Source organism: Lissotriton helveticus, chromosome 6 (assembly GCF_964261635.1).
Source record: "Lissotriton helveticus chromosome 6, aLisHel1.1, whole genome shotgun sequence".
Taxonomy (NCBI): Eukaryota; Metazoa; Chordata; class Amphibia; order Caudata; family Salamandridae; genus Lissotriton; species Lissotriton helveticus.
In genome coordinates, this window is record NC_136067.1 from 772,129,176 (window position 1) to 772,143,672 (window position 14,497).

General features: G+C 54.4%; 1 protein-coding gene across 1 annotated transcript in view; it reads left to right on the forward strand.

Moving 5' to 3' along the window:
* MDN1 (midasin AAA ATPase 1) overlaps positions 1–14,497 on the forward strand; it is a 2,221,312-nt gene that overhangs the window by 1,377,950 nt on the left and 828,865 nt on the right. The window contains exon 60 of the mRNA XM_078648266.1: positions 12,343–12,557. Coding sequence (XP_078504392.1) covers positions 12,343–12,557 — 215 coding nt within the window. The remainder of the gene's footprint in view (positions 1–12,342; positions 12,558–14,497) is intronic.

Below are 14,497 nucleotides of genomic sequence, written 5' to 3' on the forward strand. Positions count from 1 at the left end.
AAGGATCTCCTCTATCTTTGATATCACAGCACCACAATAGCTACAACTACCCAAGCAGTCAGTAGTGTCCAGTCTGGAATTTATTATGTATTTGGCTGTTTCTTGACCATCCTAGATGGTTTCAGCCAAGGAGGCTCAACATTCTTCAAGGACTGCCTGTAAGATCTCGCTGACCATGTCCCAGAGTGCATGTGAATATCGTCTTAACAGACCACTTCTTTTTAGGAAGAGGTCAGGTCTAAATAAAGCATACTGGCGGCTAGGACGGATGCTATATGTATATTAAAGTGACACCTCTGCTATGGATCCATGCCAACATTAACATTAATTAATTTTCAATTTTATACATCTGAAAGAGACACGTTAGTGATAGATTCCTTACCTTAGAATATCCCCAGGCGTCAAACTGGATCTGGAAAGTTTTCGCTAGCGTCAGTAGGTGGCGTTGTGCGGCTCCGTGTCCGTCGCTGACATCGTAAGCGCCGAGATGACGTCACGGAGACTACTTAGGCGCCACCCAGGCGCGCTGAAGTCAGTCCTTTCTTTTTCCGCGCCAGTAAGCGCAGATCCGGTTAGAGCACGTACCTTAGTCACTTTTTGACTACCTTTTTGGAGACTTTTGTCTCCTGTAAGTCTTCTCTGGTGCACATAGTGATGCCTGGTTTTAAGTCCTGCGGGGCCTGCCTTCGCAATATGTCGGTGGCGGACCCCCACAACGTCTGTCTCTACTGCCTAGAGCGCGACCACGACTCCCGGTCCTGTTTGGACTGTCAAGCCATGTCCCGAAGGCCTTGAGGGTGCGACCCTGGAAGTTGCTTGAGGTCTGGCACTCGTCCCAGCGCCGCTCACGATCCAGGGGCCGTTCTAGAGAACGCTCGCGGGGCCACCATCATTGCTCCTCGGGCTCCAAGTCTTCACCCTCAGATTCGGGTAAGAGACGACACAAAAAGAAGTCGAAGAAACGTTGTCGTTCTCCGACGTGTCCCCCCCCCCCCCCCCCCCCCCCCATCTGTCCCCGGATGCGGCTGAGGGGGGCAGGGGTTCTGCCCCTGCAGCTCCTTCGGTGCCCGGCGGCCTACCCACCTTACCCGGGTCTGTCGGCGACTCCCGCACAGGTGCAAGAATTTCTTGCTGCTATGGACTGCCTTTTTAAGCCTCAGGCCGGCGCTCCCTTGGACTCCACGGTCCCGTGTCCGGTCCTGTTGGGCTGTCGACGCTGCCACAAGGTCCCACGTTGCCGGCTCCGGCCCCAGCGCCGCCCTCAGGTCCACCTCCGGCGCCGCAGTGGATACATATGGTTCCGCCCCAAGTCCAGGACAATTTTGTCCCTACCTGGGATCCGAATTTAGAAATGGCGCCAGTTCGGCCCCGTCCGGCGCCATCCCCGATGCAGTTTGTTCTTTCCCCGGTCCCTGCCCTGCCTCCGCAGTCTTTACCATGTGCAGTGGAGGTGGAGGACGACTGGGAGGGGTCCGAGGACCCTCTTGCTCGTCAGTGTGACTCTGAGCAGGACTGGGCGGACAACTTAGAGGAGGCCGGCAGCCTTGATGTCTCCTCTTACCTAGGGTTTGCCTCTCCCCCGCCTACCATGGAGGAGGGCGCCTCCTACACGGTGGTGCTCCGTCGGGCAGCTGAGGTCCTCAACCTTGATCTCCCTACGGTGGCGCTAAAAACTAATCTTCTCACTGAGATGCTCCAAACGGCGTCCACCTCGTCGGAACCCCTGCTGCCATTTAATGACGCCCTCATTGACGTCTTACTGGGCACTTGGTCGCAGCCAGCTACAAGGGCCCCTGTGGATAAGAACGTCGCACGGCATCGCCTGGCTGCGAGTGACCTGCCTTTCTGACCACTCATCCTACGCCCGAGATCCTGGTCATCCAAGCTTTGACGTACCAGAGTGCCTTTCCCATGGCTCCGCTGGATAAGAACTCTAAGAAGCTGAAGCAGTTCGGCAAGCGGTTGTTCTCTCCGGCTAGCTTACGGCTGCGCTCGGTGAAAACCGCATGCTTATTGGGCCACTATTCCCACGCGGTGTGGGATACAGTCGCACAGGTGTTGCCTCGGTGTCCTGAGGCGGTCCAAGCTGTGCTGTCCCAAGCTGTTGCCGAAGGTAAAGATGCAGCTAAGTTAGCCATTAGGTGTGGTTTGGACACCGCAGACTCTCTCGGTAGGGCGGTTTCTACGACTGTGGCACTTCGTCGCCATGCCTGGTTGAGATCTACAGGGGTCTCGTCAGATGTCCAGAGCTCGCTCATGGACATGCCGTTTGATGGCACTCGCCTGTTTGGCGATAAAGCTGACAGTGCGCTGGAGTGTTTTAAGGACTCTCGGCCATGTCCTTGGGTCTCTCCACCACGCGCCCGGCCACATCAACTTTTGATTCATTTCATGGCCACAGAAAGGGCGCCCCTGCCCGCTCGTTTAGTCAGAAGCCTGCGCAGAACCAAACTCAGTGCGGCCGTGGGCGTGGAGGCCGCCGTGGCAGCACAGGGGGCCAGCGTGCGAGTCAGTCCACCTATCCTCCCGCGGCATCCGCCTGAAAGCCTTCCTAGTCCGAGCTTTGGGGGGGCCCCCCACGCCTGTGGGCGGCAGGATTCGATATCACCTACCCCAGTGGCGTGCTCTCATTTCCCACAAGTAGGAGCTGCAACTCACCCGGAGGGGTTACTCCCTCCCCTTCGAGTCTACCCCCCCCCCCCCCAAGCATTTCACCTCAGTTCCTCTGCATGTCGGGGGATCACTTTGCTCTTCTCCAACAGGAAGTTATGGCCCTCTAGGCCAAGGGGGCCATTGAGCGCATTCTTGGGCCAGAAGTAGGACGTGGTTGTTATTCCCACTACTTTCTGGTCCCCAAGAAAGACAAAGGAGGCTTGCGCTCCATCTTGGACCTCAAGTTCAAGACGCTGACTCTGGCTCAGGTCTTGACTGCCCTCGACCCTGGAGAATGGATGGTAGCGTTAGACTTGCAGGACGCATATTTTCGCATCCCTGTCCTGCCGGCCCACCGGCGTTACCTGCGGTTCACGGTAGGCCAGGAGCATTTTCAGTTTGCCGTGCTCCCCTATGGCCTTACCAGCGACCCTCGAGTGTTCACGAAAGTGATGCCAGTGGTCGCAGCTCACCTGCGCAGGTCAGGGGTGTCAGTCTACCCCTACCTCAACGACTGGTTGTTGAAGGTGGGTTCGCCCCAAGCAGTTGTCACCCACCTTCAGACTATGGCCGACCTCCTGCATTTGCTGGGATTATCCATCAATGTGCCGAAGTCTCACCTGAGTCCCTCTGAGAAGCTCCCCTTCATCGGAGCAGTTCTGGCTAGGACGCAGATCTGAAAGAAACAGGTTAGTATTAGATTCCTTACCTTAGAATATCCCCAGGCGTCAGTCTGGATCCGGAAACTTTTGCGTAGCAGTACCCCTGCGCGTCGGTAGGCGTCGTCTGCAGGCGTCCCCTGCGGCTCCGCGTCCGTCGTCGGCGTCGTGCGCCGTGATGACGTCGCTGGAGTATATAGACGCCGCCTCCGCGCGCTGACGTCAGTTCTTCTTTTTTCCGCGCCAGTTAGCGCAGATCCGAAGAGCAGTACTCCGGTCTTTTGACCAAAGTTTTTTGATAACTCTAACTCTTAAGGTGCCGGTAGGATGCCCGGTTTTAAGAACTGTGACGGGTGTGTTCACACGATGTCGGTCACCGACCACCATCGACTCTGCCTCCGGTGCCTGGGCGCGGACCACGACGTGGAGTCCTGCGTCGACTGCCGGGCCTTGACGACTAAGGCTAGACGGGAGCGGTCCCGCAAGCTTCTCGAGCTCCGGGTGTCGGCCCCGCGTCGAGAGCGGTCCCGGTCCGGCCGGAGGTCGAGGGAGCGGTCGAGAGAACGGTCGCGGAGCCGCCACGAGCGCTCCGGAAGTCGTCACCATTCCTCCGGTTCCTCGGGTAAGAAACACAAGAAGTCGGGGCGTCGTCATCGCACCCCCGACTCCCCCCGACGCTCGCGCGATGCGGTCGGGGGTTCGGGTAGCCGCGGCCCCGCGTGGGTCGTCGACGCTGCCTGCTCCATACCCGTCTGTCCCTGGGCAAGGCGCGTCGCGCGAGGAGATAGAGGAGTTCCTCATGGCCATGAGGGCGCTGTCTCCTCCGACGGGGCCTACGGCGCCTGCGGGCCTGGTGGTCCCGTCCGGGGGCCCGAGCGATTCGGGTGCTCCTGCCCCGACGCCGTCGGGTGCTCCGGCCCGACGCCGCCGGCGGCTCCGGCCCCGGCGCCGCTGGGCCCTTCGGGGTCGACGCCGGCTGGTCCTCCGGCCTCTCCGGCGCTGATTCCATCGGGGCAACCCATGGTGCCGCCTCCGCGCGGCGCCGCGACTCCGGCGCCGGCTCCGGGCGGCGCCACCCCCACTCACTCTCCTACTCCGGACGGGGAGTCGGACCGGCGTCGCCCGACGCCGATGGGGCCCATTGGCCCCGTGGAGCCGGTCTACATCGTTGACTCAGAATATGGTGAGGATGAAGATTATGGAGAGGGTTGGGAGGGGTCTGAGGACCCTCTGTCACGCGAGTGTCAGTACGACGTGGACTGGACAGGTGACTTGGGTGAGGCCAGTGGTATGGATGATTCTCCTAACCCTGGTTTTGTCTCGCCTCCTACTGTGGCTTCGGAGGCTGGGGCTGCTTATTCAGTGGTGTTGATGAGGGCTGCCAAGGCTTTACGCCTTGAGCTCCCTGTCGCTAAAGTGAGGCCTAACATCCTCACCGAGGTCTTCAAACCGCAGTCATGCCCACAGGAGCCTCTGCTGCCGTTCAATGAAGCCTTGACAGACGTTCTTTTGGGCACGTGGTCCAGGCCCGCTTCAGGTTCGCCTGTTGATAGGAACGTGGCCAGACGCCACCGTCCGTGTCCGGACGACCCTAAGTTCCTGTCCACCCATCCCACCCCTGAGAGTCTGGTGATCCAGGCCTCCACTTCCCAAACCGCATTCCCGTCGGCCCCGCCTGACCGGGAATCAAAGAGGTACGACCAGTATGGCAAGAAGGTCTTCTCGTCCCTGAGTCTGGGACTGCGGTCTTGCAACACCGCATGCCTCTTGGGCCGCTACACCCACTCTCTGTGGGATACGGTCGCGGAGTGTCTGCCGCAATGCCCGCAGGAGGTACGGGACAAGCTCGGCCAGGCTATGATTGAAGGCCGAGACGCGGCGAGATATTCCATCAGGTGTGGCCTTGATACGACCGACTGGCTGGGCAGAGCGATGTCCACGGCGGTGGCGATTCGTCGCCACGCCTGGCTGAGATCCGCCAACTTTTCGACGGATGTCCAAAATACTTTGATGGACATGCCGTTCGATGGCAGTCGCCTGTTTGGCGACAAAGCGGACCACGCGCTTGAGCGCTTCAAGGACTCCAGGGTCACGGCTAAGTCCTTGGGTCTCTCGACCCAGCGCCAGCAAACGGGTTCGTTTCGCTCCTTTCGTGGCCACGGAAGGGGCGGTCCCACACGTGCTGCCAGCCACGCACCGCAGAATACTTCTCAACGCGGTGGCGGCCGTGGATTCCGCCGTGGAGGCGGTCGGGGACAACGGCGGGGTCAGACCACACCTCCCCCCGCAGCATCAGCCTCCAAATCCTCCTAGTCCGAGCTTTCAGGCCCATGTGACGCCAGTGGGTGGCAGGGTTCGCCATCACCACTCCCGCTGGCGCACTATCACATCGGACAGGTGGGTGCTGCAGCTCGTCCGAAGGGGCTACTCCCTCCCCTTTGAGACCACTCCTCCAGCCATGCCACCGCAGAACCACCGTGTGTCGGGGGACCACTTGACACTTCTGCAGGAGGAAGTTACGGCCCTCTTGGCCAAGGGGGCCATCGAGCGCGTTCCTGGGCCAGAAGTAGGGTGTGGTTGCTATTCCCACTACTTTCTGGTACCCAAGAAGGACAAGGGGGGCCTGCGTCCTATCTTGGATCTACGGAACGTCAACGGCTTCCTCCGGAAGGAGAAGTTCAAGATGTTGACTTTGGCTCAGGTCTTGGCTGCTCTAGACCCGCAAGACTGGATGGTGGCGTTGGACTTGCAGGATGTGTATTTTCACATCCCCGTCCTGCCGGCCCACCGGCGTTACCTGCGGTTCACGGTAGGCCACGAGCACTTTCAGTTTATCGTGCTCCCATTCGGCCTTACCAGCGCCCCACGGGTCTTCACGAAAGTGATGGCGGTGGTCGCAGCTCATCTGCGCCGGTTAGGGGTTTCAGTCTTCCCCTACCTCGACGACTGGTTGTTGAAGGCGGGCTCGCCCCAGACAGTCGTCCACCACCTTCAGATGACGGCAGACCTCCTGCACGAGCTTGGGTTTTCCATCAATGTGCCGAAATCACACCTGTGTCCCTCTCAAAAGCTCCTTTTCATCGGAGCGGTTCTCGACTCGGCGCAGTTTCGGGTTTATCCTCCGGAACGGCGGGTCCGGGATATACAGGCTTTGATTCCCATCTTTCAGCCGTTATCCCGGGTTTCGGTCAGGTTGACGCTGCGGCTGCTGGGGCTGATGGCTTCCTGCATCCTTCTGGTGCATCACGCCCGGTGGCGGATGCGGGCTCTGCAGTGGGACCTGAAGTTTCAGTGGGCCCAGCATCAGGGCAACCTATCCGACCATGTCCTGATCTCGGAGGGCGCTGCGAGACAGTTGCAGTGGTGGCTTACGGACCGCGATTGGGTCAGAGGCAGATCCCTCTCCCTTCCCCGACCGGAGCACGTAGTTGTGACGGACGCGTCCCTCCAGGGCTGGGGAGGCCACTTGGGAGAGGCGGAGATCAGAGGCATCTGGTCTCCGGCGGAGTCCCGGCTCCATATCAACATGTTGGAGCTCCGGGCGATTCGCCTAGCACTGAAGGCATTCCTCCCCTTTGTCAACGGGAGTGTAGTGCAGGTGTTCACGGACAACACCACCGCCATGTGGTACTGCAACAAGCAGGGCGGAGTGGGGTCGTGGACCCTTTGCCAGGAGGCCCTGCGTCTCTGGCAATGGCTGGAACGTCAGGGCGTGACTGACGGTTCAACACCTGGCAGGTTCTCTGAACGCCAGGGCGGACGAACTCAGCCGTCGGTGCTCGGTGGATCACGAATGGCGTCTGAACTCGGACGTGGCGAAAGGCCTCTTTCTGCAATGGGGAGAGCCTTGGTTAGATCTATTCGCCACAGAAGAGAACGCGCAATGTCATTAGTTCTGCGCGTTGGAGTTTCCAAGACGGCACTCGCACGGCGACGCCTTTCGGCGCGAGTGGAGTTGCGGTCTGTTGTACGCCTTTCCGCCTATACCACTTCTGCCCAGAGTGCTGAAGAAGATCAGGCGCGACCGGGCCCAAGTTATCCTTGTGGCTCCGGACTGGGCTCGAAGGTACTGGTATCCCGAGCTACTCAGCATGTCAGTCGGTCCCTCGATCCGCCATCCCCTTCAGGAGGACCTTCTGTCACAGAAGCAGGGGACGGTCCTCCACCCGAACCTGTCCAGTCTCCACCTCCATGCGTGGAGATTGAGCGGCGACAGTTGAGGCCATTTGACTTGCCTCCTGAAGTCTGTAATGTGATTCTGGCAGCCAGGCGTCCCTCCACAAAGTCGGTATACGCCTGCCGGTGGAACAGATTTGTGGCATGGTGCACAGCAAAGGCTGTGGATCCCCTTTCTGCCCCTCTCTCCGAGGTTCTCCTCTTTCTTCTCTCTCTTGCCCAGCAGGGCTCTGCTCTGGGCACTATCAAGGGCTACCTTTCTGCCCTTTCCGCCTTCTTGAGGCTACCTGATCAGGCATCTTTGTTCAAGTCCCCTATTGTAACGAGATTCTTGAAGGGCATCACGCACATGTATCCACCTGTTCCGTTCGTGATGCCTCAGTGGGACTTGAACCTGGTTCTGACTTTCTTGATGTGCGCTCCCTTTGAGCCGCTTCATTCCTGTCCTCTCCGTCTCCTGACTTTAAAGACGGCCTTCCTGGTTGCTATCACCTCTGCCAGGAGAGTGAGTGAGCTCCAGGCTCTTTCTGTCAAACCTCCTTTCATGTCCATTCATCCAGACAAGGTGGTTCTGAGGACTAGACCTTCTTTCCTGCCCAAAGTAGTTTCTGCTTTTCACATCGGGCAGTCCACCTTACCCTCCTTCTTCCCGCCTCCGCATCCTTCAAAAGATGAGGAGCGGCTCCATCGTCTGGACCCAAAACGTGCGCTTTCATTTTATATGGATCGCACACGCCAGTTCCGGGTGGATGACCAACTGTTTGTTGGCTACGTGGGTGAGAAGAAGGGAAGGGCGGTACAGAAACAGACCATCTCTCGGTGGGTCGTCCTGTGCATCAAAGCGTGCTACTCTTTGGCTCGGAAGGAGCCTCCTGTTGGGCTGAGAGCCCATTCCACTCGGGCCACGGCGGCTACTACTGCCCTGAACCGGGGAGTCCCTTTGCAGGACATTTGCCAGGCGGCTACGTGGGCCTCGCTGCACACCTTTGCGAGGCACTACTGCCTGGACAGTCAAGTCCGGAGGGATGGCTTCTTTTGCCGTTCGGTCCTCCAGGACTTTCTGGTGTAGGATTGTATTGGTTCGCAGACCCACCACCGGGGTTGGTATTGCTGGGGTATCTATTCTAAGGTAAGGAATCTAATACTAACCTGTTTCTTTCAGATGAACAAGTTACTTACCTTCGGTAACGATATATCTGTAAGAAACAGTAGTTAGTATTAGATTCCTTACCGCCCCACCCATCCTCCCCGTTCTGCGAACTGATACCTAGGGTTAAGGACATCCCTTTCAGGGCCCTAGTTTCTAATGGCACCAGTGTTGGTTCTCACATGGCTCTGCGTGTTCTGGCGCGGAAGAGCTGTGTGCAAAGAACTGACGTCATCGCGCGGAGGCGGCGTCTATATACTCCAGCGACGTCATCACGGCGCACGACGCCGACGACGGACGCGGAGCCGCAGGGGACGCCTGCAGACGACGCCTACCGACGCGCAGGGGTACTGCTACGCAAAAGTTTCTGGATCCAGACTGACGCCTGGGGATATTCTAAGGTAAGGAATCTAATACTAACTACTGTTTCTTACAGATATATCGTTACCGAAGGTAAGTAACTTGTTCTTTAGGGTTTATCCTCCCGAGCAGTGAGTCTGGTATATTCAGGCTATGAGTCCGATCTTTCGGCCTTTATCCCGGGTTTCAGTCAGGATGACCCTCCGGCTCCTGGGCCTGACGGCCTCCTGCATCCTGCTAGTGCAACATGACAGGTGGCATATGCGAGCTCTGCAGTGGGACCTGAAGTTCCAGTGGGCACAGCATCAGGGCAACCTGTCCGATCACGTTCAGATCTTGTAGGGCACTGCACAACACTTGCAGTGGTGCCTCACGAATCGCGATTAGGTCAATGGCAGATCCCTCTCCCTTCCCCAACTGGCGCACGAAGTGGTGACGTATGCATCCCTCCTGGGATGGGGAGGCCTCTTGGGAGAGGCTGAGATCAGAGGCCTCTGGTCTCCGGCGGAGTCCCGGCTCCACATCAATCTTTTGAAGCTTCAGGCGATCCGACTGGCACTTAAGGCGTTCCTTCCCCCTGTCCGGGGAAGTGTAGTGCAGTTGTTCATGGACAACGCCACCTCCATATGGTATTGCAACAAGCAGGGCGGAGTGGGGTCCTGCACCCTTTGTCAAGAGGCTCTGCGCCTCTGGACGTGGCTGGAACATCAGGGCGTTACCTTAATGGTTCAACACCTGGCAGGTTTTCTGAATGCCAGGGTGGACGAACTCAGCCGCTGGTGCTTGATGGATCGCGAATGGCGTCTGAACTCGGATGTGATGCAAGGTCTCTTTCTGCAGTGGGGAGAGCCTTGATTGGATCCATTCGCCACCGAAGAGAACACGCAACGCCATCAATTCTGCATTTTGGAATTTGCAAGGCAGCACTTGCTCGGTGACGCTTTTCGTCACGAGTGGAGCTGCAGTCTGTTGTACGCCTTTTCGCCTATATCACTTTTGCCCAGAGTGCTGAAGATCAGGCGCGAACAGACCCAAGTCATTCTTGTGGCTCCGGATTGGGCACGAAGGTACTGGTATCCTGAGCTACTCTACATGGCGATCGATCCCCTGATCCGACTGCCTCTTCGGGAGGATCTTCTGTTGCAGCAGCAGGGGACAGTCCTCCACCCTAACCTGTCCAGCCTCCACGTCCATGCGTGGAGATTGAGCGGCGACAGTTGACAGCTTCATCTTCCTCCCGAAGTATGTGATGTCATTCTGGCAGCCAGGTGTCCCTCCTCTAAAACAGTATACGCCTGCAGATGGAACAATTTTGTGGCATGGTGCACAGATGAGTCTGTGGATTCCCCTTTCTGCCCCTCTTTCCGATGTTCTACTGTTCCTTCTTTCCTTGGCCCAGCAGGGCTCTGCTCTGGGCACTATCAAAGGATATCTTTCTGCCATCTCCGCATTTCTGCGGCTTCCTGATCAGCCTTCTCTTTTTAAGTCCCCTGTTAACTGTTTCCTGAAAGGCATCACACACAAGTTTCCTCCTGTGCCATTCATAGTGCCTCAATGGGACTTCAACCTCGTCTTGACATATCTGATGTGCGGTCCCTTTGAATCTCTCCATAACTGTCCTTTGCGCCTTCTTACTCTGAAGATGGCTTTCCTGGTAGCGAACACCTCTGCCAGTAGATTGAGTGAGCTCCAGGCCCTTTCTTCTAAACCTCCTTTCCTTTCTGTTCATCCGGACAAGGTGGTTCTAAGGACCCGTCCTTCCTTCTTGACAAAGGTTGTTACGCCCTTCCACATCGGGCAGACCATCACCTTGCCCACCTTCTTTCCGCCTCCCTATCCTTCGAAAGAGGAGGAGAGGCTCCACCGTCTGGACTCAAAACGTGCGCTCTCATTTTATCTGAAACGCACACAGCAGTTCCAGGTGGATGACCAGCTCTTTGTTGGCTACGCGGGTGCCAAAAAAGGTCTGGCCATGCACAAACGGACCCTCTCTCGGTGGGTCGATCTCTGCATCAAAGCCTATTACTCGTTGGCTAAGAAGGATCCTCCTGTGTGGCTGCGTGCCCATTCCACCAGGGCAACGGCAGCCACTACTACCTTGGGCGCGGCGTTCCCTTGCAGGACATTTGTCAGGCAGCTACGTGGGCCTTGCTGCACACGTTTACCAAGCATTACTGCCTTGACAGTCAAGTTCGGAGAGACGGCTTCTTTGGCCGTTTTGTTCAGTGACTTTCTGGTGTAATCCGGTTCGCCGACCCACCACCGGGGTTAATATTGCTGGGGTATTTATTCTAAGGTATGGAATCTATCACTAACGTGTCTCTTTCAGATGCACAAGTTACTACTTGTGTAACGATATATCTGTAAGAGACATTAGTTAGTGATAGATTCCTTACCGCCCCTCCCATCTTCCCCATTCTGCGAACCAATTACTAGGGTTAAGGTCATCCTGTTCAGGGCCCTAGTTTCAATGCACCAGTGGTCAGTATCTTGCATGGCTCTGTTTTCCTGGCACAACGCCGTGCACAGAACTGATGCCAGCGTGCATGAGGTGGCGCCTAAGTAGTCTCCGTGATGTCATCTTGGAGCATACAACGCCATCTACGGACACGGATCCCCAAGACGCCACCTACTGACGCGCAGGGGAACTGCTAAGCACAACTTTCCGGATCCAGTCTGATGCCTGGGGATATTTTAAGGTAAGGAATCTATCACTAACTAATTTCTCTTACAGATATATCGGTACACAAGTAGTAACTTGTGCATCAGTGGTAGTAATTATATAAAATTTACAATTACAATTTTAAAACAATTTAATATGCATCTGTTCTTCACAAGGTGCCAGCATCTACTTTTTTTGTGTCAGTCTTCTTTGTTAAATTAACTATTCTAAGGTAAAGTTCTAACTGGAAATAAATGTTATTGAGTGTAATTTACTGTCATTCTGAATGTGAGTGACACCAACTCCTAGAGGAAGTCTTGACTACTTGTACTTTCGGTTCCTACAGTCAAGTGCTACATGGAAGCAATCCAAATGGAGTTAACAGATTTGTGGCCCTGGGCACCTGTGGCAAACAAAACACTATCCACATGGACAACTGCCCAGTAACCACTGACTGGTCTAGAGTCCCAAGAAATCTGAAACTGGGTTCCTTTGACTTAACTGTGTTACTATAAACTTAATGGCATGAAATCGGAGTTGCCATCTGCTTTATTTCTCTGTTATCTTTTCTTAGTCACACACAAATGTGTTAATTGTTGTCAGTACCTGACTATGGTGTGTCTTTGTTTTGTCTTATACTTTAAGTGTGAAAGGTTTTACTGTCTATTTTTTCACATCTATTGTAGGGTCCTGGTTTATTGAGCACAGCTGTTTTGTCCAAGTGCTTTTTTGAAGTTCTCACTAGCAGCAATAATACCCTCAAATGGGATGTGAGTGTTCTCCCAGACCTTTTGACTGCTCACGTTACTCTGGGAGAATGGCTCATGAGAACACAGCAGCTTGAAGACATCAGCACAGCCTTGTGGACTAACTTCAGTATTTCCTCCTCAGCGGAATTCAGGCAAGTTGACTTTTCATGAGTAGTGGGAGTTTTTCACATTGTGAGGGCAAAGTAGTTGCTAGAGCAGATGAATTGTTATGATAATGTACCATTGCTTGGCTTTTTTATCTTAGTAGATGCCAGAAAAGACTCAGAATAGTTCTCAGCCATGACTACTCTGAGCAGCAAGGCGGCACTTCTTGAAATTGGTTATGGATCCCTGTACTTAATGTGATGTTATGGGTCCTTATATAAGTGCCATGAGCGGTGTGGACACCTGTTCCTTTTTTTCACCTCTACAGATGGGGACTCCACCCCTGCCTCAATTTACTTTATATTCTGGAGAGGTGCTGTTTGATTTTTTTTTGTCTAATTTTTTGATGGCATAATGAGATGACATTTTTTTTCTTGAAGCCCAGCTCCACGTCATGAAGTCAGTGGTCTGTGGCCAACCGTCTTGCAAATTAACTGTGGCGCCTGGTGAAGTTTCACAGTGCTTCATTGTCTAAAGTGTGCTACAAGATGAACTCCAGTGTGATTAGAGTGAGTGAGTGAGTCAGGGGAAGTCTAGGAAACCCCTGTGAAGTTTTCCTCCTTCTGTGCCTCTCTGGTGAGATGCACCACGAACGTGAAAAACAAAATTGGTCTTCCTCCTCTTCAGTCAAGAAAAAGGGAAGCTGAAGGAGTGATCAGTCTATGATCTAATCCCCCCCCCCCCGAAGACAGCTTTGGCATTGACAGAGACTTCACCCACTGAGCTGACTAGGGCACCGGTCTACAAGCTGTTGATGTCAGAAGATATTATCTGAGCAGCAATGGAAAAAGCTTAAATGTACTTCAATGAGGTTTCTTTGCTGGACACCTTCGAAATGCTCCGATTTGCCCGGGTGAAGAATATTTTTGGCTGTACTCACACACTCATGCAGGTCTGAAAATGGGGTGTATTATATGGTGTGGTGTTCGACCTCATCGTGTAATAATACACTTAAACAATTTTTAGGAGCAGTAGATTTCGTTTGTTAAACCCTTTAGCTCAACCCTGGATACCTGTGGCTCTGAGCAGCAAGGCTTACACAAAGGAACAAGTCTGAAGCATTTAAACAGCACTTAAAACAATTAAAGAAATCAACAAGACACTATAGAAATCGACACCAGTTTATACTGCGTTTTTTATGTATTTTTCAACACCACAATAAAAAAAATCCACGGGAGGATTCTAGACATATAGATTATACAAGGTACAGTAAATATGCACTTTTTACTCAACCGTGAACAAACATTGGCAAATTCAACAAATTTGACACGTAGAAACTTCTTGAGCAAAACAAAAACTTTGGATAGTTTATAATGTGGTCGGTTAGAGTTAATTCAGGCTCTCAATTCTGAGAGGGAGCTAGTCAAGGCGACAAGCAAGCCCCTCTGAAGCTTTCTATTCCGTAGGGGAAAGTGTCTTCAGTCAGTTCCAGGCACTATTATCCCTTTGCAGTGGTTTACAAAGATGTGGCACTGACGCAAGGGATACAAGGTGCTGGAGATGCTCAAGGATGCTGTGGATTCAATGCGTCAATGGGTGTCTTCCTGCAGCTAACCCTCTGTCCAAGGAGTTGGTGAGGCGGTCCTGGTAACCGGGTCAATATCCCTCAAATTCCTCTTAATCTGGCAGAAGTTCATTCGCCACTGGACTGACTACCAGTCACTCGTTATTGTGGTCACAGCCAAATGCTTCCCTAAACGATAACCAGTCTTCTGGGTGACCAAGCTGCACTAAGGGGACTCTCTGAGGACCAGTGGTCTCTGATGCAGCACAGCTTAGGTTGACGGCATTTTGAAGATTGTGGCTACCAACTTGGCCCAGAAGGCTTGTTCAGTTTGTGAGAATTCGGCCTGGCATATGATGTCCACTATTCTAGTGGGCACCTTGCACCAGTCCAAATGACCCTTGTTGATGGTAGGTTTAGACA